The sequence below is a fragment of the Panonychus citri genome, unplaced genomic scaffold (genome assembly GCF_014898815.1).
Source record: "Panonychus citri isolate SS breed McGregor unplaced genomic scaffold, ASM1489881v1 Contig00138, whole genome shotgun sequence".
NCBI lineage: Eukaryota > Metazoa > Arthropoda > Arachnida > Trombidiformes > Tetranychidae > Panonychus > Panonychus citri.
In genome coordinates this window covers 1,275,310-1,299,401 of record NW_026515543.1, presented here as the reverse complement: position 1 = coordinate 1,299,401, position 24,092 = coordinate 1,275,310, and the positions used below count along the sequence as shown (strand labels likewise).

General features: G+C 31.9%; 5 protein-coding genes across 6 annotated transcripts; 3 read left to right on the top strand and 2 right to left on the bottom strand.

Annotated features, from left to right (window-relative positions):
* Positions 1–977: 977 nt before the first annotated feature.
* On the bottom strand, positions 978–2,556 carry LOC128393274 (uncharacterized). Its single transcript, XM_053353414.1, has 3 exons — positions 1,814–2,556; positions 1,567–1,734; positions 978–1,289 (listed from the first exon to the last, which is right to left on the bottom strand). The coding sequence occupies exons 1-3, from the start codon at positions 1,878–1,880 to the stop codon at positions 1,063–1,065; spliced, it is 462 nt and encodes a 153-aa protein (XP_053209389.1). The 5' UTR covers positions 1,881–2,556; the 3' UTR covers positions 978–1,062.
* Positions 2,557–2,879: 323 nt separating this feature from the next.
* LOC128393505 (TATA-box-binding protein-like 1) lies at positions 2,880–3,371 on the top strand. The gene has a single exon (XM_053353688.1). It carries the CDS (start codon positions 2,880–2,882, stop codon positions 3,369–3,371), a length of 492 nt encoding a protein of 163 aa, XP_053209663.1.
* Positions 3,372–3,402: 31 nt separating this feature from the next.
* Positions 3,403–6,948, top strand: LOC128393504 (uncharacterized). Its single transcript, XM_053353687.1, has one exon. The coding sequence runs from the start codon at positions 3,403–3,405 to the stop codon at positions 6,946–6,948; it is 3,546 nt and encodes a 1,181-aa protein (XP_053209662.1).
* A 7,748-nt stretch (positions 6,949–14,696) lies between these two features.
* On the bottom strand, positions 14,697–17,485 carry LOC128392962 (uncharacterized). Of its 2 annotated transcripts, none has more exons than XM_053353052.1 (7): positions 17,235–17,485; positions 16,791–16,911; positions 16,318–16,707; positions 16,120–16,258; positions 15,912–16,054; positions 15,264–15,511; positions 14,697–15,130 (listed from the first exon to the last, which is right to left on the bottom strand). In XM_053353052.1, the coding sequence occupies exons 3-7, from the start codon at positions 16,355–16,357 to the stop codon at positions 14,915–14,917; spliced, it is 786 nt and encodes a 261-aa protein (XP_053209027.1). In that variant the 5' UTR covers positions 16,358–16,707; positions 16,791–16,911; positions 17,235–17,485; the 3' UTR covers positions 14,697–14,914. The 2 variants fall into 2 exon arrangements, with proteins under 2 accessions (XP_053209027.1, XP_053209028.1); XM_053353053.1 differs by having other exon boundaries at positions 16,318–16,659.
* Positions 17,486–17,626: 141 nt separating this feature from the next.
* Positions 17,627–22,558, top strand: LOC128392961 (protein RRP5 homolog). The gene is made up of 3 exons (XM_053353051.1): positions 17,627–18,444; positions 18,564–21,928; positions 22,021–22,558. Exons 1-3 carry the CDS (start codon positions 17,748–17,750, stop codon positions 22,495–22,497), a joined length of 4,539 nt encoding a protein of 1,512 aa, XP_053209026.1. The 5' UTR covers positions 17,627–17,747; the 3' UTR covers positions 22,498–22,558.
* Positions 22,559–24,092: the final 1,534 nt, after the last annotated feature.

Sequence of the window (24,092 nt, the reverse complement as noted above, 5' to 3'; positions counted from 1 at the left end):
TTTAACAAAAAAGAATGTTCAGAGATATCTCGAGGACGATAATTTACATAGAGAATATAATTAAATAACTTACCGGTTTCCATTCGGTTGGATTCATTTTGCATTTTTATTAAGATTCACAAAAATACCACTAATCTTTGACTAATCTGTTCACCTTTAATGAATGAGTGAAAACCAAAACATTGTAGCTTTAATCTTGAAAGACCAGTTGCTAATTAAGGCGAGTAAAACTCATTTTTCAGGGTTAAAAATGTGAAGAATAGCTATATCATCTTCAGATGACCTTGAAACGCTTTCTTTCAACAATGATGACCTTGAAATGTGTTATTTTACCGATGACCTGAATGACCTTGATCTTTTGATATGACAATTGAGTATCGCTCAAACTCATATCACTCAAGTCTCGTGTCTCTTTGACTCTTAGTTGGTGAGAAAATTGCAAAAAACATCGGTAAAAATAGCGGAATAGCCCAGTAGTTTACCCATTGAGAGAAAATTGATTAATCAATTGAATCGATTGTTAATCATTAATTGGAAAAGTGGTTAATACTTTCATTTCTTACCGAAAGTGTTTTCCAATTGGAAGGCAATTAACTAATTGTTCCATTTAATTGCATTGATTTTCTTTTGTTTCGCAAACGAAAATTGATTTAATTCTGTTAATAACACTTAACATTTATTAATCGATAATCTGATTTAATTGTAATTGTTATTTAATCTGTTCTTTCATTTTGATTTCTCTATGATGAAAACAATTTAATTTGTGTTGATTGTTATTTTTTTCCTTCAATTTAATTCATTAAACAGATATTATAAGGTGAGAACAATTTATTTACAGAGAGATTAGTTAATTTATTCAATTAGGTGAGGTAGAATAGACTACAATTAAGGTGAGTAAATAACAGTTATGATGATTGGAAAATCAAAAATTGAAACAATTAACTGTTTGGTATGAGAATACATAACAACACAAATGGTTAAATTAAACAGTGAGTTAATAATTTATTAATAGTAGCGATTAGATTTAGTGATTAAACGGTAAATTTGTAGCAATTGAATATTTCAACGTTTAGATTGGAAATAATTTACTAAAATTAGTGTCCATGTGATCGGGATGATAATTGACTGATAATTTGGTTGATTGTTGATTGAATGATTACAATAATCTGTCTTACATGAGTATTGAGTTCCATTGATTCCGATTCCTCTGTAATTAAAATAAGATATTTGGGTACGATTTAAAGGTCTCTCATCGCAATCACGAATTACAATCGTCTCTCGTGAAGGAACTACAAGGAAAAATAAGAGAGGAAAATATGATAATTAAACTACAATATTACGATCGATATGAGAATAAAAAAACACGAAGAAAGTTAATGGTTTAGGTTAATTAATCGTAATTAAATACAAAGACCAATTTTTCCAGCTAATGATTTTATCTACAATCAATAAACTTAAAACTAATACCTCATCAATTATAAATCAATTGACATGCAATCGTGTGAGTGTATATGTTATTATAATGATTGTAAACACAATTTTTTCGGAACAATTAAAAATTCTTACTCAGTTTTCCAATCACTTTGATACAATATTCACCGGAAAATTGTGACTGTCGTCCCATGGGTTGGAATCTACAGTTTTCCTGATAACCAGCACCCGAAGAAGCCGATTCACATGATGGATCCATACCATTGCGACTTTGACACTTATAACAAGATATTCCAACTAATTCTGAGACAATTAAAGGAAAAAGAAAAAGAAATCATCAGCAATTAACTTTAAATCAAAGGAAAAAAATATATAAACTTACCTTGAGATAACAATAGAATGATAAACATTTGAAACAATATTGTTAACCATATTTTCACCTTAATCATGGTGATCAAACAATCAATAGTCTGAGAGAGTAAATTTTTCGCAATTAACAACACAAATGATTACACTTTAGAAAAGAAAACAAATCAACATTGGATAAACATTAGGATTAACCTTAACTGATGAACAATTTGATAATAATTTAAAATCAGGTCATAATGAAGTGTAACAATTAACAAGTTTCTACATCGGTCAATCCATTTAGTGTTGTCCAGGTAAAAATTTCACCTGAAAGAGAGGAGGTGGAGGTTGTGGGAGTAGAAAAAAAAATAAGGAGCAAGATGACAAAAAGAGGAGGAGATGATGATGATTGTGTTAGTTGATTGTTGACAATTTATTTACAACTATCAAGTGAGAATTGTGATCAAGGACGAGAAAAAATTATTAGTGTAACAATCAAAAGTGAGAATTGGGGAAAAGGAAAGGAAATAGTAACAATCAGATTGATAATTTCAATGTTAATATACAATCTAAGTTGAATATTAAGACCGATAAATTTTCAATCGATTGGTAAAATCTTGTTGATTGTTATCCAAGTCATAACAATCAAATAGAGAATCAGAATTAAATAGAGTTAGTATTTAATCAAAATAGAAAACCATTAGAAGAATATGCTCTCTATCATCTTTATCAATAATGATCATCATCAAGATGATAAGGCTAATCAGGTCAATCCTTTTTCTTCGTGATTTGTTAATATTATTACTTTTGTCATTTTCTATTATGATTAAAATTGTTATTATTATCATAGTAGTTATAAAAAGTCTTCTCTGGCCCCCTTTTTTCCTCTTTCTTTTCTCTTTCTTTTTAAACGAGAATTTCTACCACTTTTACCTCTTTCTTTTTTCCCTTTCTTTTTTCTCTTTCTTTTTCTCTTTCTTTTTTCTCTTTTCTATTTAGTTAAAGGTCACGACTACGTGTCAGAGGTTTTCAAATAATTACTTTCTATATAAGAAATTTAAATAATTATATTAATATTCAAATTAAGTATAATGTTCAATATGGATTATAAAACATTATCGACTGAACCGGAAGTGGTTAATGTTGTGATCTCATGTATTCTTGATAAAAAGTTGAATCCAAGTGATTATGGTGAATATGACCCATGTAAATTTTCCGGAATAGTACTAAGAGATGATAAATCATGTCTTCTAATATATCATTCAACAAAAATCAATATAACAGGAGTAAAGTCACTTCTTGAAGCGGAACAGATAATACATCGGAACTTACCGGATATCAATATTATTTCATCAAGAATTGTAAACATCACAGCTACAGCTTCAATACTACCGGAAATTGACTTCAAGGGTGTGTATAATAACGAGAACTTTTCATGGGAGCCTGAACTATTTCCTGGTATTATATACCGGAAACGGAAACATGTTGCAACTCTCTTCCGTTCTAGGAAAGTTAACCTAACTGGTTTCAAAGCAGTTGAAGAGATAGCTCCCTTTTTCAACGAGTTTCTCAAGAGTTTACCACTAGTATAAAAGGAGTAAAAACTGAAACAGATTGATTAAAATGTATTCTTGTAACAAGTGTAATAGACTATCCAAGAGAAAACATTGTTATAATTGTTCTACTAAATACAAATGTGATGAGTGTAAACGAACATTCCTCATTAAATCAAACTTCGATGATCATATAGTCCAATGTCAGTCTAAAGAAATTTTCGGTCTAGCTGACTTTGATCCCTTTGTTTTGGTGATTAGTGCTTTCAAACAATTTTTGGTGATCTATAAACGAGATAATCTAACATACGATGACCTGGATGAATTATTCAATGATCATCGTAACATAATTGAAAACCTTTTTTTCTATATTAATGAGAAACTAAAATGTTTCAAATTTCAAATCTGTGTATTCATTCATTTTGTGAAACCAAATGATGGAAATTCAACAACGTCTTATATTTGTTCATCTATGAAAACTATAACAACTCCATGGAATTCAATGGATGTTTTAAATGAGTGTCAAGTTGAAATAAGTGCAACAATCGATTCATTTACAAATAAAGGGAGTGGATGGGCCATAGATGAAATCTGTACAATTGAAATACGTGTTGCCAAATATCGTCCTGATTCTGGTGGTTGTTATAAACAAAAATTACCAGATTGGATTCATAACAAAAAAGCCATAATCTCACCAAACTGTGAAAGAAATTGTTTCATCTACAGTGTGTTGATGGGGTTATACCCACAAGTGAAAAACGCACAAAAAGTCAGTAAATATAAAAAGTATCTTGACAAGTACTATGATTTCAAAGGTGTTGTGAAAATTTCTGAGATTCCAAAATTCGAAAAAGTACACAAAATTTCAATCAATATTTATTCATTGGACTATGATGAAAAGTTTATTATACCACTTCAACTATCGAAATTCCAATTCTCGAAAGTGGTCAACTTATTTCTTCATGAAGAACATTACTACTACATCAAAAGCTTTGACCGTTTAATCAATACAAAGGCCGGAAAATCATTGAAGCGATGTCACAAGTGTCTTCAAGGTTTTTCCAACATTGATAAGTTTCTATCACATCAACAAACGTGTCAATCCAAACAACTTGTTCTCCTTCCACAACCCAATACAAAAATAGGATTTATTAAGTTCAAGGCATTGGAAAAGTATCCGTTTATTGTTTACGCTGATTTTGAAACATTAGCCAAAACAATAGACAACGACATTATCTCCAATACTTTTGAATATCAAAAGCACATACCATCTAGCTTCGGATTCGTCTGTGTAAATTGGATGGGAGAAATCATTTACTCAAAATTTTATCGAGGAACCAATACAGCGGCAATATTTTTTGATGAGTTAAATCGTTTACCATTTCTAGTTCAACAAATCTTTTCAAACAATATTAAGCCATTGACTACAACTATTGAACAAGATATTCAAATCCAAAATGAACCATATTGTTGGATATGTAAACAACGGTTTGAACATAATCAGAAAAAAGTAAGAGATCATAACCATCTAACCGGACAATTGAGAGGAGCTGCTCATTCTTGGTGTAACCTCGAAATCCATTGGGATGGTAAAATACCAGTCGTTTTTCACAATCTTAAAAACTTTGATGGCCACATTTTAGTTCAAGCTATGAATAGAAACAATGTTTCAAAAGTTTCAGTTATACCCAATACAATGGAAAAATATTCAGCCATCTATACCAGAAGCTTCATTTTCATCGATTCATATGCGTTTTTAGCTTCAAGTCTCGATTCATTAGCTTCTAATCTTGACGAACAAACAAAAGTGAGATTCTTATCACAAATGTTCCCAAGTGATAAGATAAATAATCTAATGAAAAAAGGAGCATTACCATATGAGTACATTGATGATTGGTCCAAGTTTGACGATACTGAATTACCACCAATTGATAAGTTTCATTCAACATTAACAAATTCAACAATAAGTGACGAAATCTATCTACGATTACAATCAATTTGGAATGAATTCAGCTGTAAAAATCTTGGTGAATTTCAAGATATTTATCTCAAAGTAGACGTTATCCTTCTCGCCGCTATCTTTGAAAGCTTTAGAGATAGTTGTTTAAAAGAATTTCAATTAGATCCAGCTCATTACATTTCAATTCCGAGTTTATCATGGGATTCAGCCTTACGGATGACTAACGCTGGATTGGAATTACTTAGTGATATTGATATGATCACAATGATTGAAAATGGTATACGTGGTGGTATTTCCTGTGCAATGACTCATCATGTTAAGGCTAATAATCCATTGGTCCCTGGTTATCGACAAGAGGAACCTCATTCTTACATCACATACCTCGATGTGAATAATCTTTATGGGTGGGCGTTGGCTCGTAAACTACCAACATACAACTTTAAATGGGTCGAAGATTTCGATGAGATGATCATCAAGATTAAAAATGGTGATGAAGATAAAGGATATATATTAGAGGTTGATCTTGAATACCCAACTCATCTACACGATTGGCATGATGATTATCCATTAGCTGTTGAGAAGTTGACCATCCACGAAGATAAGTTGAGTCCTCATCAAACTCATATTTTACAACTAATGGGTGAAATTGGTCGTAAAAGAGTGGCCACAGAGAAACTCATACCAAACTTGATGGATAAGAAAAAATATATTATATACTACAAAAACTTGAAATACTATCTGGAAAAAGGATTAATTCTAACCAAGGTTCATCGAGCTATTGAATTTATTGAAACAGCTTGGTTGGAGCCTTATATTATGATGTGTACAAATAAACGTCAACAAGCCAAGAACTCATTCGAAAAAGATTTATATAAATTGATGGTAAACTCTTTATATGGTAAGAGTATAGAAGACAAGAGGAAACATTCAAAAGTTGAGATACCAATGTCAAGGAAAAAAATACAAAAACTAACAAAAAACCCATTATTTGACCAATTCATGATTCTTGATGAAAATAAAGCCATTTGTAAGCTACGAAATAATTCTGTTGTATTGGATAAACCAATCCATTTTGGCTTCACCGTTCTTGAGTACGCAAAGCTCAAAATGTATCAACTTCATTATGATACATTCAAATCTTACTATGGAAACAAGATAAAACTAATCTACACTGATACCGATTCATTCATCTACCATATTCAAACAAACAACTTCACTCACGATTTAATCAACTTTAAGGATATTATGGACTTTTGTGATTACCCGAAAAATCATCCTCTTCAGTCAGATTGTCATAAAAAGATGCTTGGTTACCTCAAGGATGAGATGAATGGAAAACCAATACACGAAGTAATAGCCATTAAACCTAAGATGTACTTGATTAAAAGCGACGAAGGGGAAAAAAAGACTGCCAAGGGGGTTCAACGAGTAGTGTTGAAACAACAGATCAAATATAACCATTTCTTTTCATGTTTATATGATTACACTACTTATCGTCATACAATGCATCGTCTTCAAAGTAAGGAGCATCAAATCTATGCTGTGTCGACTGAGAAGGTTAGCTTATCACCTTTGGATGATAAACGGTGGGCTATTAACCCAATTGAAACATACGCGTATGGAAATTATAAAATAAATATGGAGACTTTGATTTAAATTTAAAAAACTTTTATTAAAATAATGTAATGTTCTCAGAACTCTTTACAAAAATATATTTTAAAATAAGAAGAAAATATGTTATTAAAATTATTAATAAAACACAAATTATTTCACAAATACTTGAACAATTTGTCATCATTATTACATTCATAAAACTTTTCAAAAAATGATTGATAGTTAGGCGTGAATTTGAGAAATACGATACAATAGTAACCACATCTAACTGAAAGATCACCTTGTAGTTTCTTTATATTATATTTCCAACCAAATTTGGAATTCCTCTCCATAAAAGTGATAATTGAGGCTGGTGGGTAACGACCATAAGAATCAAAATAATAGGCTGGTCCATTGACAGGGAAATATATTACAACCCAGTGACTACCAGGCTTCCAGCTTTCATCAAGATTTACAATAAATGATCTTGGTTTAGCTATCAATGTTAGTGGTAAATGATCGATAGGAAAAACACCTCCAAAGTAAATATTCTTCTTCATATATTTGTGAATATCCCAATTTGTTAAAGCCATTACCAATCAATAGATACGTTTCTGTATTTATCAATTTCTATCAAATTATCAAATTGAGCAAAAACAATCATATGAATTGGTGAAGGGGTAGCTTCTTTAAATTTTACTTCAATCTTTATATTCCCTCTTTTCAATAGACTAAGTGTTCCAGTTTCACCACCAAGTGAAACATCCGGAGAGAGATCAAAAGCGTAAAGACAAAATGTATCTTTAAAGTCTTTATATGTTATTGTACACATTGGAACTCCCTCGTGTTGATTGATAAATCTATAGAGTCCAATAAACTCTTTCATATACAAGTTACTATCATAATCAGGATTGTAGTTATTAGTAGGAATTAAGTTCCCATTGACAGCACATGATATTGTTTTAATTCCTTGATTTCCAAATTTAAAGGGACCGTCAGAACTGTTTCCATTGATATTATCATCTTTAACGAAACCAATAATCATTCGTCTAGGTAATATCCCATTGTAAACACTTTCAAAACTAATTGATGAATTGGACTTTGGAATAATGAAACTCTTCATATCATTTCGAGTAACAAAGTATTTGGCCGAAGCCTTTTCAAGAGCTTCCTGAAGTCCAACACTAACATTACTAAATAATTTGACTCGTCGAATAACAATAGCCAACTCTTGAATAGTTAATTTATAATTAATAGCTGATTCTCCAACTCCAGGTGTAGTTTTCAGAAGACCAAATTGTTGATTAGCTCTATTCATTTTGACGAGGATGGGGACACCATTGAGTAAAAGATTATCCTGAGTACACATTGGAATATGTAATCTAAAGTAGAAATCAAAGGACTTTTTTATACGTTCTTTTCTATTATCAGCAGTATCCCAACCTGCCCCAACATCGATTTTTGATGGGAATCCAAAGAGTAAATCTTCAATACAAGCTTGGTAAGGATATAGATTGTTTGATTGACCAATGTTTATAGAACCTAGATAAAAATCAATTTGTTCAAAAAGTGTGGTGGCAAAACCATCACAAATGTTGACCTTTGATACATCAATTTCAGTGTCAGTAGATGTTTTCAAACTTAATCGAATGTAAACCATTGTTTCTGCCAAGTCTGTAAAATCATCAGAGGCTGGAATAGTAATGTCAATATTTTTTGCATTATCCAATGTTGAACTTGGTCTATATTCAACCTCATAATATGATTCAATAGCAGTCTGGGTGGGAGGAATATGAAAGAGTTCAAGCTCACTTTTTGTAGCGGGAACAGACGAGAAATGAAGATAGTCCATTATGTGAAAATATCTTTTCTTGTTCTCTTTTTCTTTTTCTTTACTTTATATAGACCTTTCCCAGATTGATCAATTTTTTGAGAAATTTTCTCTAAAGCTTCTTTAGCAGCGGTTTTAGCACCTTGTTTAGCCCTATCTTTAAACGCTTCTTTTGCGTTTCTTTTAGCTAGAATATCTGAACCAACAGCTACACCCGTACTCAACAAATGTTTTCCTAAGAACTTTAAAACGGGTATCCCAAATCGAGCAAATAGAGAGCCAATACCATATCCTCTTTGATATGGTGAGCCTCTAAATACATTTATATCCGTTATCCCACCACCCGCTTGAGTTGCATAGTAACTTTTAAAGTTACATTCACCCGGACAATATTTTTTACGATTCATGATTTAAATTCTTCATTTTTAGTTGAATGACGCTTTATATAATCGTCTTCGAAAATGTAATGTAACATAAGTTCTTCCCCTAACAAATTTCATTGGGGTTCCCGTCTCGTCAGTCAAAAGTATTGAAATGTTTTTGATGTCTCCATATCGGATTGGAAAATAATATGGATTAGGAAAAACGTGACTAGATATCATTGCGTCATCTCCAGCTCGTAGAGGAATAGCTCGTAAACAATTTGACATTGAGTCGCCGACATGATGTTCTCTAACAATATCAGTATACACAAAAAGGAGATTGATAAGTGAAGGATCAGTTGGTGCATAATCTGAAGTGATTGGGATAAACTTTAAAGCTTCAGTTGCGTATTTAACATGATCAAATCCCAAACATCTAAGAAACTGTGGATCATCAAATATTGGTAAAAACTCAATTTCCTCTTCATCAAACATTCCAGAACCTTCTAGGGAGCCTGGTGATATAGTATATCTATTTCTTATCTTTTCTTTTTCAATCTTGATTGGTTTAAATTTTGGAGAAGTTTTGGATGAAACATTGAAAGAATCTGTTGGATCAGCCAAGTAACTTATATTCATGTCTTTTAGCTTTTTATTTAATCTACTGATAATATCTTCTATTTTTTCATTAATCTTATATTCGAAAGGAATCTTTTTCGTTCTAACTAAACCACCAATATCACGTGTTATTGATATGTGGACTATTTTATTTTGGTCATTTTCAATTGACGTTGGATGAAAAATCTCGATAAGAGCTACTTCCCACTCACCTTCAAGTCTGATTGGCTTATGTAAATCATTAGTAAATGAAGATAAAGTATTGGAAGGATAAGTATTTAAACTAGCGTTTGATACTAGGTCAATTTGAATTGAGTCATTAAAGGAATCCATTTTTTGTATAAATTTATTTATTGATAAAGTCTTTATATTGTTTCAAAGATTAAGAAAGATGGTTTTTAATTGAGGAAGGCTCATTGTTAGTGTCAATAGACAGCTTATTATTTGACGGAACGTTGATTTACTTTTGAACCTCCAGTTGGTTTTTTTACTTTTTTTTCCAACTTGATAAATGTTAAGACTGCGGCCATCTCATTCTTTGGTATTTTAATGGCTCTTCCATCAATGTATTGTATTCTCAATGATACATGATCCAGAAATTGAGTATTGACCCTTTGTCTAATTGGAATGGGAGTAGGAATCCATGTAGAATAGTTATTGAAAATGGCTATGACGTCACCATTATTCTCAGCGTTTGTACAGTCAGTAGTAGCTAAAATTATTCGCTCATTTTCATAATCATCATCATCATCAACACATGGTATGATGATATCACTCAACTCAACTGTCCAATCACCATCAAGTTTGATTGGTCTATTTAAATTGTTTGTAAAGAAACTAGCGTCTCCATCCGAGTCTTCAGAAGAAAGTAGTACCAATTGAAACTTATTTTCTGGATGAAACACCTCTTTTTCTTGGGCGTCCAGGTTTCCTTTTGACTTCGTCTGTTGTTCTTGTTTTGGGGGGACGACCAACTTTTCCTCGCGTTGACTCGGTTGGTCTGAGCTTTGGTGGACGACCAGGCTTTCTTTTAATTTGTTGTTGTTGCTCATTTTTACGTGGTCTACCTGGTTTACGTTTGACATTTGGAGGGCGTCCTCTTTTTTTGATTATTTTAATATCAGTCTCAGGTTTCTTTATATAATCTACTGAACTTAGTTCATCGGGGTAAAATATAGATGTTATATCATTACCTTCAATATCTTGAAGCTTGTATATATACGTCGTGGGAGTTTTTTTACGACTCACTATCCTGAAAATTTCATTTGTCCAATTAGAAGTGGTACCTTTCTCAAAAATTTTCTTCTTTTTCGCTATTCTAACAAATTCCTTATTGATTAATTTGTCTTTTACATTTTTCTCATGTTTTTCTCGTTGGTTTAGAATAATTGAGGCTTGATTATCTTCTTTCACATCATTTGGTGATGATTTGATGATACGATGATAACTTTTATTATATCCATCAACAATTTCTTGTAGATTATCTAAATACCTAAAATTACCTTTAAAATACATGAATCGATTCATTCTACTACGTAAAGTTCTGTTTAACCTTTCAACAACTGCACATTTAACTGCGTCATCTGTGGTTGTGAAAAAGTTTATTTTGAACTCAGTCATTAGATTTTTGAATAAAGAATTTTTAAACTCTTTTCCTTGATCAGTTTGAAGCTTTTTAGGAACTCTTCCCGCTCTAAGAATCTTTCTCATCGTCATTGTAACGGACTGACCACTTTTATCTTTTAACGGTTTAACCCAGGCGTATCGGCTAAATATATCAATAACAACCAAAAGATAACGAACTTGGTCGTTGAATTTAGCGAACCAAGATACATCGAGAAGGTCAGCTTGCCACTGTTCATCGATTTCAATTGTTAGTGTTTTCAATCTCGGAAAGTTTCTTCTAGTTTGTTTAAATAATTGATATGTTTCAGATGATTTAAGCCAATCATTCACTTGTTTTTGAGTAATTTTATTGTTTAATTTTTTTGCTTCAAGGTACAATTGTCTAGGAGAACTAAAACTAGCGGCTTGGCTAGGATTATAATAGATTGAATCTAAAATTTCTTTATTGAGCTCCATCCTTTTCCACTTTGGAATCTAGTTTTTTGTCTTTCTTCAGCTTTATGTAAAAGTTCTTTCAGCGCCTCACTTGGAGTCATTGCTTCTCTACCTTTTGGATTAACAACAACAGCTTCTTCACCAATATTTTGTAAGGCGCGAGCGATAGTTTTATACCCAGAAGGGCCCGCTCCAACATCATCACTTTCTAGATACTGCATTACAGTATTAATATTTGACCCTGGAATTGGTTTTTGACTTGAGTTGATAACCCTTCCTCTTGGGGTGTATTTGTCTTTCAGTTGTTGGAGAATTGGTGGACGTTTCGGAGTTACACCTATCACAGCTGGATCCCATGAAAAATCTGCTGAGTCAAAGTCCTTGTATTCATCAATTGAGTCGTTGGGTGTTATTTGTGTGATTGGTTGTGTAATAAGTGGTGTCATAGATTGTTGTCTATCTAAGTGACGATTGACTTGATTTTCAATCATTTGAGCTGGTAAAGGTCTGTCCAAAATGTATGATATTTTATCTCTTGTTGATGACTTGAGCTTGTTGTACTCATCTTCTGGAATAAGTATCATTTTCGTGTAAGCGTTCATATTTTGTTGGCAATAATAGTTCCAAGTAATGTTATAGCGGGTATTAATAAAGCCGGAAGTGCACCTCCGATTTGATTTATTTTCTTTTTTCTTTTATCGAGATTTACTTGTTTTTGGGCTAAATCTCTAAGAGAGCTCTTGTACTTTGTGAGAATGGCCTTTTCAGTTTCTGAAAGGTGTATTGTACCGTTTAAAATGTTTCGACAAATTTCACTGATTGCGTAAATTATACAAGTTGGTGAGTTTAAAATTAAAGATCGTTGTTCGTTTAATGATTTAGCGTTTGCTATCCTTGAAAGTTCAGGTAAACACCTGATGACACCTTCAATTGTCATATTGATTGAATTTATGGAAGTTGATTTCCTTTATATTAATGAACTTTGATGTATAATATTGTCAGTGATAAATACTCCATTATTGAACCACCATCTATAGATTGGTTGAGGAGTTAATTCGTGGTTAAATTCTGAGAAAAGGTGGTCCAACTTGTATAAATATTCACCTTTAGTTATTAGATTTATTGTTTCTTCATCAAAAGTCAAGATTTGACCATCAAAATCCACAATCAGTTTTTGTTTTTCATCGACAACAATAATGGCTGCTTTTCCAGTTGGTGTGGAAAATGGAGCTAAAGAACTGGGTTCTTTTTTATATTGAATGAAGTAGTCTCTCAAGGCTAAAAAGTCGATCGGGTGAACTTTAATACTTCCACCAGGATGATTTTGGCTTTTTGTTATCAATCGTATTTCAATTTTTATATACCACCTATCTTCTTCTGTTGAAGTGGCTGTTTTGACAAATATTGAAAATTCATCACCATTAGAGGTTGTAAATTTCTCAACAGGTATATTTGTAGTCCCCAAATCTTTACGGTCAGTAATTTTATCATTCCATATAGTAACATTCTCTTTATGAACACCTCTGAAAGGGTGGTTACACTTTCGTAAGGCTTTCATGAATTTATCATCAATGTCTCTGCTCATGACAACGGACTGTAAATCAGCCGTCCAAATATAATTGATATTTTTGTGTGAGAATGATAATATACCATTTCTACGAAATTGATGTTCGATGTCGTCTCCAATCTTTTCTTGATAATGATCTAGAAGAAACGTTCGGACTTTATTAAACACTTTGAATGGGATTTTTTGTGAAACTTTTGAATTGTGAGGTGATTGAGGAGTTTCAGTCGAATAAGTTTCTATCACGACTTGGAAGTTCCATTTCTCTCCTGCTTTGATTTTACCAACAAGATGAATTTTATATTCAATTTTATTCAATATTTTCGAATAGTTTGAAAGATAGACTTCCATCTTGATGATTTATTGTAATGTTGTTAAGGTTGATGACTTTATATAAGGTAAACATCAATAGGTGAGGACCAAATATTTGATAACAATCTCAACTGTTCAATTGTATCAGGTTTACAGTCAATAAATAAGTATGAGTAGGGCTTTTCTGTCACTTTTTCAAACACTTGAACAAATGATTTAACTTTGTTGGGAAACATCTGACGGGCTAGATGTTGAATAACTGTTTTATCACGTGGGTTCTTAAACATGACTATATAATGAGCGTTCAAGGTTATTGTTCTCATCTCTTTACCTTTATTGAAAAAGTTTTGGACAAGAAGAATAACTGATATGTTTTGATGATGAGATCCTTTGGTGAAAAGTTGACTGATTAATTGACTTTTCGATGATTCGTCCATTAAATCGTCTATTATCACCCAAATTGGATTATTATCGGGGTTGAGGTTTTCTAAAAGGTTATCTTGTAAGCCTTTAATGAACGTTACCCCAATTATACTAGCGAATGAGGGTTGATATTCTCCATATAAGTAATAAATATGTTGTGGTGATGGATGAGATGCAAATAAAGCGTTTTTGATAAGTTGTTGTACCCAAAATGTTTTACCACAACCAGTTGGTCCACTGACCACCATGGTAAAAGGGTGTTTTAAATAAACAGAATACATTATATGTTAATGATTCAAACATCCAATCCTTTATATAATAGAAAAGGAAATGATGGGATAAATATATATAATGAATTTATAACTTTTGACATGGGTTTGTGACCTTTAACTAAATAGAAAAGAGAAAAAAGAAAGAGAAAAAGAAAGAGAAAAAAGAAAGGGAAAAAAGAAAGAGGTAAAAGTGGTAGAAATTCTCGTTTAAAAAGAAAGAGAAAAGAAAGAGGAAAAAAGGGGGCCAGAGAAGACTTTTTATAACTACTATCATTGTTAGTGTAATTAGTTGTTACATTGTGACGAAAAATATTATATTTAAATATGCGATTGAAAATTATCACGGAAATAATTAAGATTTAGTAGTATTGTTAGTGTATCAAAAGAGAAGAGGTTTATTTGAGTTAATTGTTAATGATAGGATTTGGAGGGAATCAAGTTAATGATGGTTTGATTTTAAATCTTTTTCTCTTGATTGTTTGGACAATCAATTGACTTTGCTTTTATCCGTTGGATTGTTTTGGTCCGATTGATCTTTCATCTGATATTTGAATCATAGAAAGAATTTTTGATTCTTCAAGATAATTTAGATCAATAATGATCGTCTTTTTCTTGCTCCTTCGAATTGATTGAAAAGTTCTACCATAGCGGTTATTGTAGTTCGATGGTGAATAGTGACACCAGCGGCAGCGGCATCTTTTCCTATTTCGAACAGTTTATCCCAGATTGATTTGTCCAAGAACTCGTGACAATGGTCAAGAGTTTTATACTTTCCACAAGCATAATCAATCGCCTCGGTGGCCTAAAGAAACAGAGAGAGAGAGAGAGAGAGAGAGAGAGAGAGAGAGAGAGAGAGAGAGAGAGAGAGAGAGAGAGAGAGGGGGAGATTAGATTTCTATTTAAATTGTTTCATAGCGAATTTGATTGGTAATTACCGTCGATTCGATAACTTCGTCAATATATTCCTTTGTCCCCGATCCGGTGATTGGATGACAAACCTCTTCGATTTTTTCACTGAAACATTGATGAGCCTGATGGAAGGCACAACAAGACGCTACCGTTTGTTCAGGTTTGGCCACATTACCAGTGATCCATTCAAGTTGACCGATAAAATTGGTCTTGCAGCTAATTATTGGACCAAGTTTGTCTCTATGTCTAAGACATTCAACATGTTTCAAAAATTCTGGTACATTAACAGGTAAAGTAATGATTGATTGGAATAAAGAGAAAAGAGAAAAAAATAAAAAGAAAAAAGTTATTAAAATCGATCAGTTAATTGAGCTTTTGTATATAAGTTTCTTTGCCTTAGATCATAATACATAATAATAATTGATCGTCATCAGAAAGATTCATGAACCTAATTGTGATGTAAAGAAGAAAAATAATCCAACTAGAGTAATATGCATACTAGAGAAACAAAATCACTATTGATTAATTGGCTAATATAACCTTGGAAACTTATTCAAACATGTAATACAATTTAGTGATTGGAAAGTCTTTCATGATAGTTTTTTACCCTCTGTTCATGTATCATGGTCAACAGCATGTGATTAATCAGATGAAAATGCTTCTAATTGTCTTACCTGCTCGATGTTCCGGTTGTTCACATCGGTGTTTGAATATCTTTTTCAAATCATGGCCGAACATCCCGAATAGTGTTTTGGGAAAAGGTTTGAGACACTTTTTGTTAAAATCGCGAATACAATCAAGATTGGAAAACATTTTTCTATCGAGGGAAAGTAAAATAATTAGAAATCGAAACAATATCAAAGTAGTTGATTAGTATCATACCCACAATGATCAATCATTTCAGCATCATTAGTTGGAATTGGAATCTCAGAATCTTCCAATAGAGCCAAATGCATACCACAAGATTCAAGCATTTCTTCAGCTTTGGTACAATCAGGATCTGCAGAGATTGTCACGAAACCTATGGACACAATTGACGAGAAATTAAAATTCTGTTAGTTAATTTGATTGGAAACTTACCTAAAGAAATCAGGAAAATAGTGGAGATTAACTTGATCATGGTTAATAACAAAGGTCTGAATCACATACATAAACTAAGCCGAAACGTTATCCACAAGCCAAAAGTAGTCAATGTAATGAAATTATCATTTGAGTGACAATTTATATACAGTTTTTTCTCTCATATTTTTCACATCTTAATGATGTTTTAATATTATGTTAGCAAGGCGTTAATTATGACTCGTATGATTAGATTGATTAAATCAAATGAGTAACTGGTGAGTTTCAATGGGTTTTATTGGAGACAATGGAACATCAGCCAAATGGAAAATGATGAAACAAATGAGAATCCATGGGGTTTACCTTCATATTGGAAACGTTTAAAACAATAATTATGAAAGTACCAATTATCTAATAGAATAGTTAACAAATATTCTTTAACGATTGGAAAAAGAGAATAGGAATCAAGAGATGTTTAAGATAATTTTCTTTACCTTTTTGGGAATTATAATGGAGAGAAAATTACAATACTGATCAATGAATAACCTTGTCCTTCCTTTGAGCAGGGAAAATAGCAGAGTTATTGCTTCCAAGCCAACAATTATCATTGATTACCTGTAATAATTAAGAAAAAAAGATAAATAAAATTTATAGAAAAATTTTCACCAATTTCATATGTCAACATCTTAATTAAGATACAAGGAAACACTTTGCTTCATTGGAGCAATTCATTTGTCCATCATTGCAGATAAACACAACAATTTGGACAATAGGTTAATTACCATAACACACAATTAATTAACCATTTGAGTGAAGATAATTATTAATGTGAAGCAATCAACATAAAAAAGCCAATTACATTATTGTATAGGCTTACAGTTACAGAGATTAAAACACAAATTATGCAACTCAAACAATTAGTAGAACAATTAACTCACCTTTAGAATCATAAAACCACCAGAAAATTAACTCAACACAATTGCACAAGTTAATCACAAAAAAACAATAACAATCAAACAAAATTGAAGACTAACAATTAAATCATAGTTAATCAAAATCTCCGAGAGTCTCAACCAAACAATGACCCACCTAAAGGGTTAAATGTTTTCCTTGGTTTTCCAATTTTTCTAAACTAATTCACTAAAAACAATCTCAATCAGAGAAACACTAAAATCACAATCAATAAAAGCAATTAACTAAATAAAAAGATTAATTCGATTAAATAAAGACAATTAATTTCTTAGAATTTCAATTGAATCGAAAAAAAAATTCTATCAACAGTTCGCAATGAGAATACGGTCCCTAACGCGAAAACATGTGAGTTTGTGTTCACACGTTGGGAGTTTAAATTAATTTCTGTTTGATTTTGATTGTGACTTTTGTCGATTTATTATTTTAATTGTTCCTTTTCTTTTCTTCTCTTGTGATATCTGATTTATTGAACTGTTAACATGGAAGATGTTGACTTTCCTCGTGGTAAATATCCAACATTTAAAGATTCTTTGGCAAAAAAGGTTTCAAAAAGAGCAGCCGAAGATGAATTATTTTCTACCAGAATATTATCTAAAGATGGCGATGATGATGGTGATTTAATTAAATCAAGTAAAAAGAAAAAAGGATCAAAGAGTAAAAAGTCAACCTCAGATGAGATTGAAACTACACCAGGATTACCCACATTTACCGAGAAGATAATAATCTATCGATTAAAAGTTACCAATGTTGCCATTGGTAGTATAATTTTAGGTTGTGTTACCGAGATTAAAGATTTTGAAATGAGTATCCAATTGCCTGGAGCTGTTATGGTTAAAGTTACACTTTCCAATATATCGGAACCTTATAATAAATCATTGGCTGCTTATGCAACTGATCCAGTTAAAAATCCACCTCCACCCAAGCCTAAATCAATGTTTTCTACAGGTGATTTACTTCCAGTTAAAATATTGGATAAAATTTCAGAAAATTTACAATTTGATAATCATTCAATGTCTTTAACCGATATAACCGCTTCAATTAATCCAAATCATATTTACAGTGATGTAAATACAAACTTATTTATTAAGAATTGCCTCCATTCAAGTATATCAGCTGCAGTAGTTGAAATTGAAGATAATGGTTATCTCATGGATATTGGCAAGGAAAATATTCACGGTAAATATTACAAATATACATATTAATATTATATAATTATAATATTATTAATTTTCCTTTTGATATGATTAAATTTTCTAATGATTTTCATCCTTGTTACCATTTGGTAATTTTATTAGGTTTCTTGGGTTTCGATGAGGCCAAACCTTTCCTTGAATCGCATTCGATTGAGAAACTTCAGATTGGCCAAGTATTAATGTGCAATATAATTTCAGCTTCACCAAGAGTAGTCAAATTAACTACACAAAACATTAATTCTAGACCAAAAATAGACGATGAATCAATTTTCCCCGCTTCATGTTTACTTCCCGGTTTACAAGTGACTTGTAAAATATTGGGAATCAGTGATAAAGGATTAGAAGTGGTCATTTATGGTCAACATCGTGGATTTGTCCATCGAGATCATTTAAAAACAATTTGGGATTTACCTCGTGATGATTACACAATTGGAAGTGAAATAAATGGGATAATCCTTTTCGTTAATCCAATAAACAAAGTTTCATCAATTAGTTTACGTTCACCAAGTATCATGAATTCATTGAAAAAAACATGGTCTTCAATGAAGATTGGTCAGCTGATTGAAGAAGCTCAAATTGTTGGTAGAGATGGAGCTGATGCTTTTATCTTTAAATTTCCCAATGGTTTTAAAGGAATCGCTCCAAAAGGTGAACTATCAGATGATTATGTTGACTCGGAAGAGTTTTCCATTATGGAAGGTCAACTGCCGATTGGTTCAACTCACAAATGTCGAATCAAATCATTCTCATACCTTGATGGCTATGCAAAGGTTACCCTTAAACCTTCACTATTAAGTGAAGAGCTTCTTTCCGTGGATAATTTATCAATTGGTCAAGTAATCGAAGGTCGAGTTAAAAAGTTAAACGCCAAAGGATTAATTTTAAACATTGGTTTCGCTCTTAAAGCAATTTGTCCACCATTTCACTATAAAGACTCCGCTAAACCTAAAGATTATCAAGCTGGAAGTAAAATTACATGTCGAATAATTCGCCTTGATACTTCATCGTTAGTACCAAAGATCGCTGTTACCTGTCGAAAAGAATTGATCAGAGAGACTAATATTATCGATGATATTGATAAAGCCCAAATTGGTACATTTACCCGAGGAGTTGTTTCTCTCATAAAGCCAAACGGTTTATTAGTTGAATTTTTTAATCATCTTCGTGGTTGGTTATCTGCTACTCGATTAGCCCAAGAAGGTCAACAATATATACCCTCAAACTATTTTGTAGGTCAAATATTACCCGTTTACGTTAAAAGTCGCGATTTAACCACCAAACAAATTCACGTCAGTTTAACCTACAATGAGGATGAAGATGACAATCAATCCGATTCAATAGCTTTAGGAACAATTTTAACCAATTTAACTGTTAAAGAAAAAGACGACAATGGATTTGTATTGGTTAACAGTGAGGATGAAAAATTTTACCTACCCAAAGATCAATTAACCGATTTTCCTGCTCTCATTGATAAAATTTACCAAGTTATCGACGAGACTGATACAATTGACGAAGTTGTCGTTTTCAACAATACTCCATCAACGCCCGTTGTTAGCCGTCGATGGATTTTCATTCATGCCGCTAAAATAGACAATCCAGTTTTTAAACCTGATTCACTTATACCTGATTTAATTGTTCCAGCGGTTATTGTTAACTTTAAATGTTATGGTATTATGGTTGAATGTCCTGGTGGACTGATTGGTTTGGTACCAAATACTCAAATAAGCGATCCACCGGTAGATCCTTTTGAGTTTAAAATCCCTAAAGGTCAAACAATTTTGGTTCACATTAATGAAGTTAAAAATGAGGAAGATAAACCAAGACGATTAAATTGTTCAACTCTAATTGCTAAATGTAAATCAACCGATTTTACACCAGATACAGTGTTAACAAGTTACTTATCTGATTATTATTTGGTTTCATCTAAATTAAATGTAATTGAAAACACTTCTGAAACCCGAACCCTGTCAATGGTTAAACCTGGAGATGTATTATCATATAAAGTGGTTGAGGCCGTTGAGAAGCAAATTTTGGTCGCTTGTTCCGTTCCAGATCGTAAGAAACCCGTTGCTGGAATTATTATCTCATCTAATATTGGTGGTAAAGAATTGGGTAAAATTGGTTACACTGGTGAAGCTGCTGTTCTTTACATTGATATTGAGAAAAAATTGATCCATTTAACTGCTAATCAAGATATTGTTAAAAGTGCTAAATCAGCGATCAAAGCCAATTCTTATGAAAAAATGTTACCTGGACAAAATTTAATTGGTCTTCTTCAATTAACTACCGATAAATATTATATCATCTCATTGAAAGGACATGCAATTGGTGCTCTTGCTTATATACCTCGATATTATCACTTGAATCAACTTAATCCTGATAAAAGTTTACTTAAGGATGGACAGAAATTATACTTTTGTGCCAAAATAAATCAACTTTTAACCAATGGAATGAGATTGATCATTGGATCTAAAACTTTGAAAAAACCGACCGCCGTGGCAATTAAAGAAGCTCAAGCAGCTCAAGCCAAAATTGAGAAAAAGAAAATGAAACGATTGGCTCGAATTAAAGCTAATGAGAAGAAGAGGCGAAAATCTGGAACCGAAGATGATAAAGAGAATGGAGATGAAGATCATGAGAATAATGAAGATGAACACGATTCAGGGGAAGAAGAAAATTCTAATGATGATGATGATGATGAGGATGAAACAAATATTAAATTTTTCGTTGATACAAAAGGAAATATAAAGAAAAATCAACGATCTCGTAAACTGTCAAAAAACGAAGACGATGAAACATCTTCAATTGATTCAGATGGAAATGTTAACGATACTGATAAATCGTCTAAAGAAAAGAAAAGAAAACGAAAAGTATCAGAAAATCAAGAGGCCACGAAAGATGCAAAAAAGAAACATTTTCGTAAAATTCAATCGCTTTTGAGTACTCGAGTTAAATCAGCTGTTACCGATGAAAACGAAGTCTTTTTCTGGGACACAACGGGAGATCCTAAACTGGCCAATAAAGGAGAAAATGACGAAACCGAGGCCACAATAACTCTACCGTCCATTTATCAAGGTGAAATTGATGATAAAGAGAGCGGACCATTAACCAAGGAAGAATTTGAAAAGTTAATTGTTGAATCTCCAAACGATATTGATCGTTGGTGTCGATTTATTAATTTTTATCTTGGTCAAGCTGAGATTACCAAAGCCAAAGAGTTATGTGAACGAGCACTGGAAACGATTGATCATAAATTTGAACATGCAAAATTAAGGATTTGGTTTCTTAAATTAAAGATTGAATACAAATATGGATCACCGGAAACTCTAAGTGAATTAATTACCAAAGCTTTATGTGCTAATGATGAATTGAAAGTTTACTCTCATTTGATTGCTCTTTATGAAGAAGATGGTAAAACTGAATTAGCTGAGCAAACATTCAGAGAAGCGACGAAAAAACATCCATTGGTAAGTTAATTAATCTTTGATAATGATTTAAAATATTTCTATGATTGTGTCTAATTGTTTTCTCTCTCCCTCTCCCAACTGTTTAATCACAGAATAAATCACTTTGGGTTGATTTTGGTAGATTTTATCTGAAACATGACCGAGTCACTTCATTCAGAGATCTGGTCCAACGAGCAATCAATTACTTGGAAAAGAAGGAGCAATTAGATTTGATTATCAAATTTGCTCAACTTGAATGTCAATCGGGTGAAATTGAAAAAGCCAAGACAATGTTTGAAGCAGCATTGGTTAACTTTCCTAAACGAACGGATATTTGGTCAATTTATATCGATATGATGATCAAATATGGCCTAAAGGAAGGAGATGAAGGAATAATTAAAAGAAACGCAATTGAATCAATAAGATTACTTTTCGATAGAGCGACAGCAATTAAGATAAAGGAGAAAAAGATTCGTTTCCTTTTTAACAAATACATTGAATTTGAAAGACAATATGGAGATGAAGAAAAAATCGCAGCAATTAACAAGAAAATGTCCGAATATGTGGAAGCGAATGATTTAATCATATAAATTGTTTGATCTTCAGTTAATCATCATGTAAATAAAAAAAGTATTTTCTTTTCCTCTCTAATTCAAAGTTGTTTTTTCTATTAATTTATTAAACACACTGTACACATATAGGAAAGAGGAAAACAGTTTCTACAAAAGAAATAGGTTATTCTAATTGTACCATAATTATCTTAATTGTAAACAGAAAAATTTACGAATCCAATTGTGAGCCTTGGTTTTTGTTGTTATTTCTCTGTGATTCCCTAGGAGCGGAAATTGATTTCTCATCGGGTCTCAATTGTTTAGCTAAATCGTATTGTTTCATGTATTTAATTATCTGCTCAGCAAAGTGTCGATTCTGAAGATAACGACGACGTTGACCCAAAGTTAACGGCGCTGCTCCCCGTCCATCCATGAAACTGAACTCAGGCCCATCGAAAAGGACTGAATCTCCTCGACGAGGAGGTTTACCTTCAATTAGACGTTTCTTGTTGATTGAGTTAATTGTTCGCACCGAATTAAAGTTAACAACACAATCGGAGGGAGAACGAGTCAAAATTGCAAATGAACGATTAATCAACATGATTAGTTAATTGTGAGAGAAACAAATCAACAGATTAGGAAAACAACCAAATTAAAAAAAGAAAAAATTTTTCCAACACATGTGATATCCGATTGGAGACTCGATACTTGGAAATGGATTCGATATCGGGATCGGTTTGAAAACGAAAATAAAAAAAAAATTTAATCGAAATTAAATTTTGATCTAAATAAAAGAGCGAAAGAGACAAGATGTTCAAAACTAATCATTTACAATTAGTAAATTATATTTCATGGAGATTGGAAGTTGGCCTTGTGAAAATAAACACTAGGAAAGAAAAAAATTTGATTCGCTTTTTAATCATAAAGTTAATGACATGATCACAATCAACGAAATTGTATCAACAACGATTCATTGAAATTCATATCTAAATCAGAGAGAAAGTAATTCTTTTATCTCTCTCCAATTCAGTATGTTTCAACTTGAATACCCTGAGGGAATGTCATGAGTTAATCGTTAACATGATATCCTCTTCAGACAATCAATTTTCAGTTTAATTATCATGAAGATGAATCAATGATCAGAATACAAAATTAAAATTCACATTTGATGATAATAAGTATCTCTTTGATTGTTGATTTTATCATGTTAAGTGTTTAGGATTATCTAGATAACCCTTTTAATTATCCTCCATTGATCGCAATTTAGATGAAACAATTTAATTGAAATTAATCACTCGTTAGTAAACTCAACATATTGAAGATGATGATGATGATTAATTATAATCAGATTTTAATGGTAACAATAAAGTTTTACACGATGAGAATGATTAATTAATCACTTTGAACCAACAAGAATCTCAACAATTAACAATCAATAAAACTCAGACATACATAAATCATTATAAACTGATCACAATTAACGGTTAACAATTTGACTTAAATTGTTTGTCTAAGGAAATTAAATTTACTCTTAATCATATCAAACCTTTTTTGTTTTCATTGTCATGGTTAATTAAACGTTGATGCTAATAATTTAATCAATTACACTTGAGTTGATTGTAACTGATTAGTCT

Excerpts from the sequence above, each read along its gene's own strand:
- LOC128393274 (XM_053353414.1), bottom strand. The coding sequence starts at position 1,880 with ATGATTAAGGTGAAAATATGGTTAACAATATTGTTTCAAATGTTTATC. Across the intron at positions 1,735-1,813 it reads CATTCTATTGTTATCTCAAG|AATTAGTTGGAATATCTTGT; the intron begins GTAAGTTTATAT and ends TAATTGTCTCAG. Across the intron at positions 1,290-1,566 it reads CAAAGTGATTGGAAAACTGA|TTCCTTCACGAGAGACGATT; the intron begins GTAAGAATTTTT and ends TTTTCCTTGTAG.
- LOC128393505 (XM_053353688.1), top strand. The coding sequence starts at position 2,880 with ATGGATTATAAAACATTATCGACTGAACCGGAAGTGGTTAATGTTGTG.
- LOC128393504 (XM_053353687.1), top strand. The coding sequence starts at position 3,403 with ATGTATTCTTGTAACAAGTGTAATAGACTATCCAAGAGAAAACATTGT.
- LOC128392962 (XM_053353052.1), bottom strand. The coding sequence starts at position 16,357 with ATGATCAAGTTAATCTCCACTATTTTCCTGATTTCTTTAG. Across the intron at positions 16,259-16,317 it reads TATTTTCCTGATTTCTTTAG|GTTTCGTGACAATCTCTGCA; the intron begins GTAAGTTTCCAA and ends TTGTGTCCATAG. Across the intron at positions 16,055-16,119 it reads GAAATGATTGATCATTGTGG|AAAAATGTTTTCCAATCTTG; the intron begins GTATGATACTAA and ends TTCCCTCGATAG.
- LOC128392961 (XM_053353051.1), top strand. The coding sequence starts at position 17,748 with ATGGAAGATGTTGACTTTCCTCGTGGTAAATATCCAACATTTAAAGAT. Across the intron at positions 18,445-18,563 it reads TGGCAAGGAAAATATTCACG|GTTTCTTGGGTTTCGATGAG; the intron begins GTAAATATTACA and ends TAATTTTATTAG. Across the intron at positions 21,929-22,020 it reads CGACGAAAAAACATCCATTG|AATAAATCACTTTGGGTTGA; the intron begins GTAAGTTAATTA and ends GTTTAATCACAG.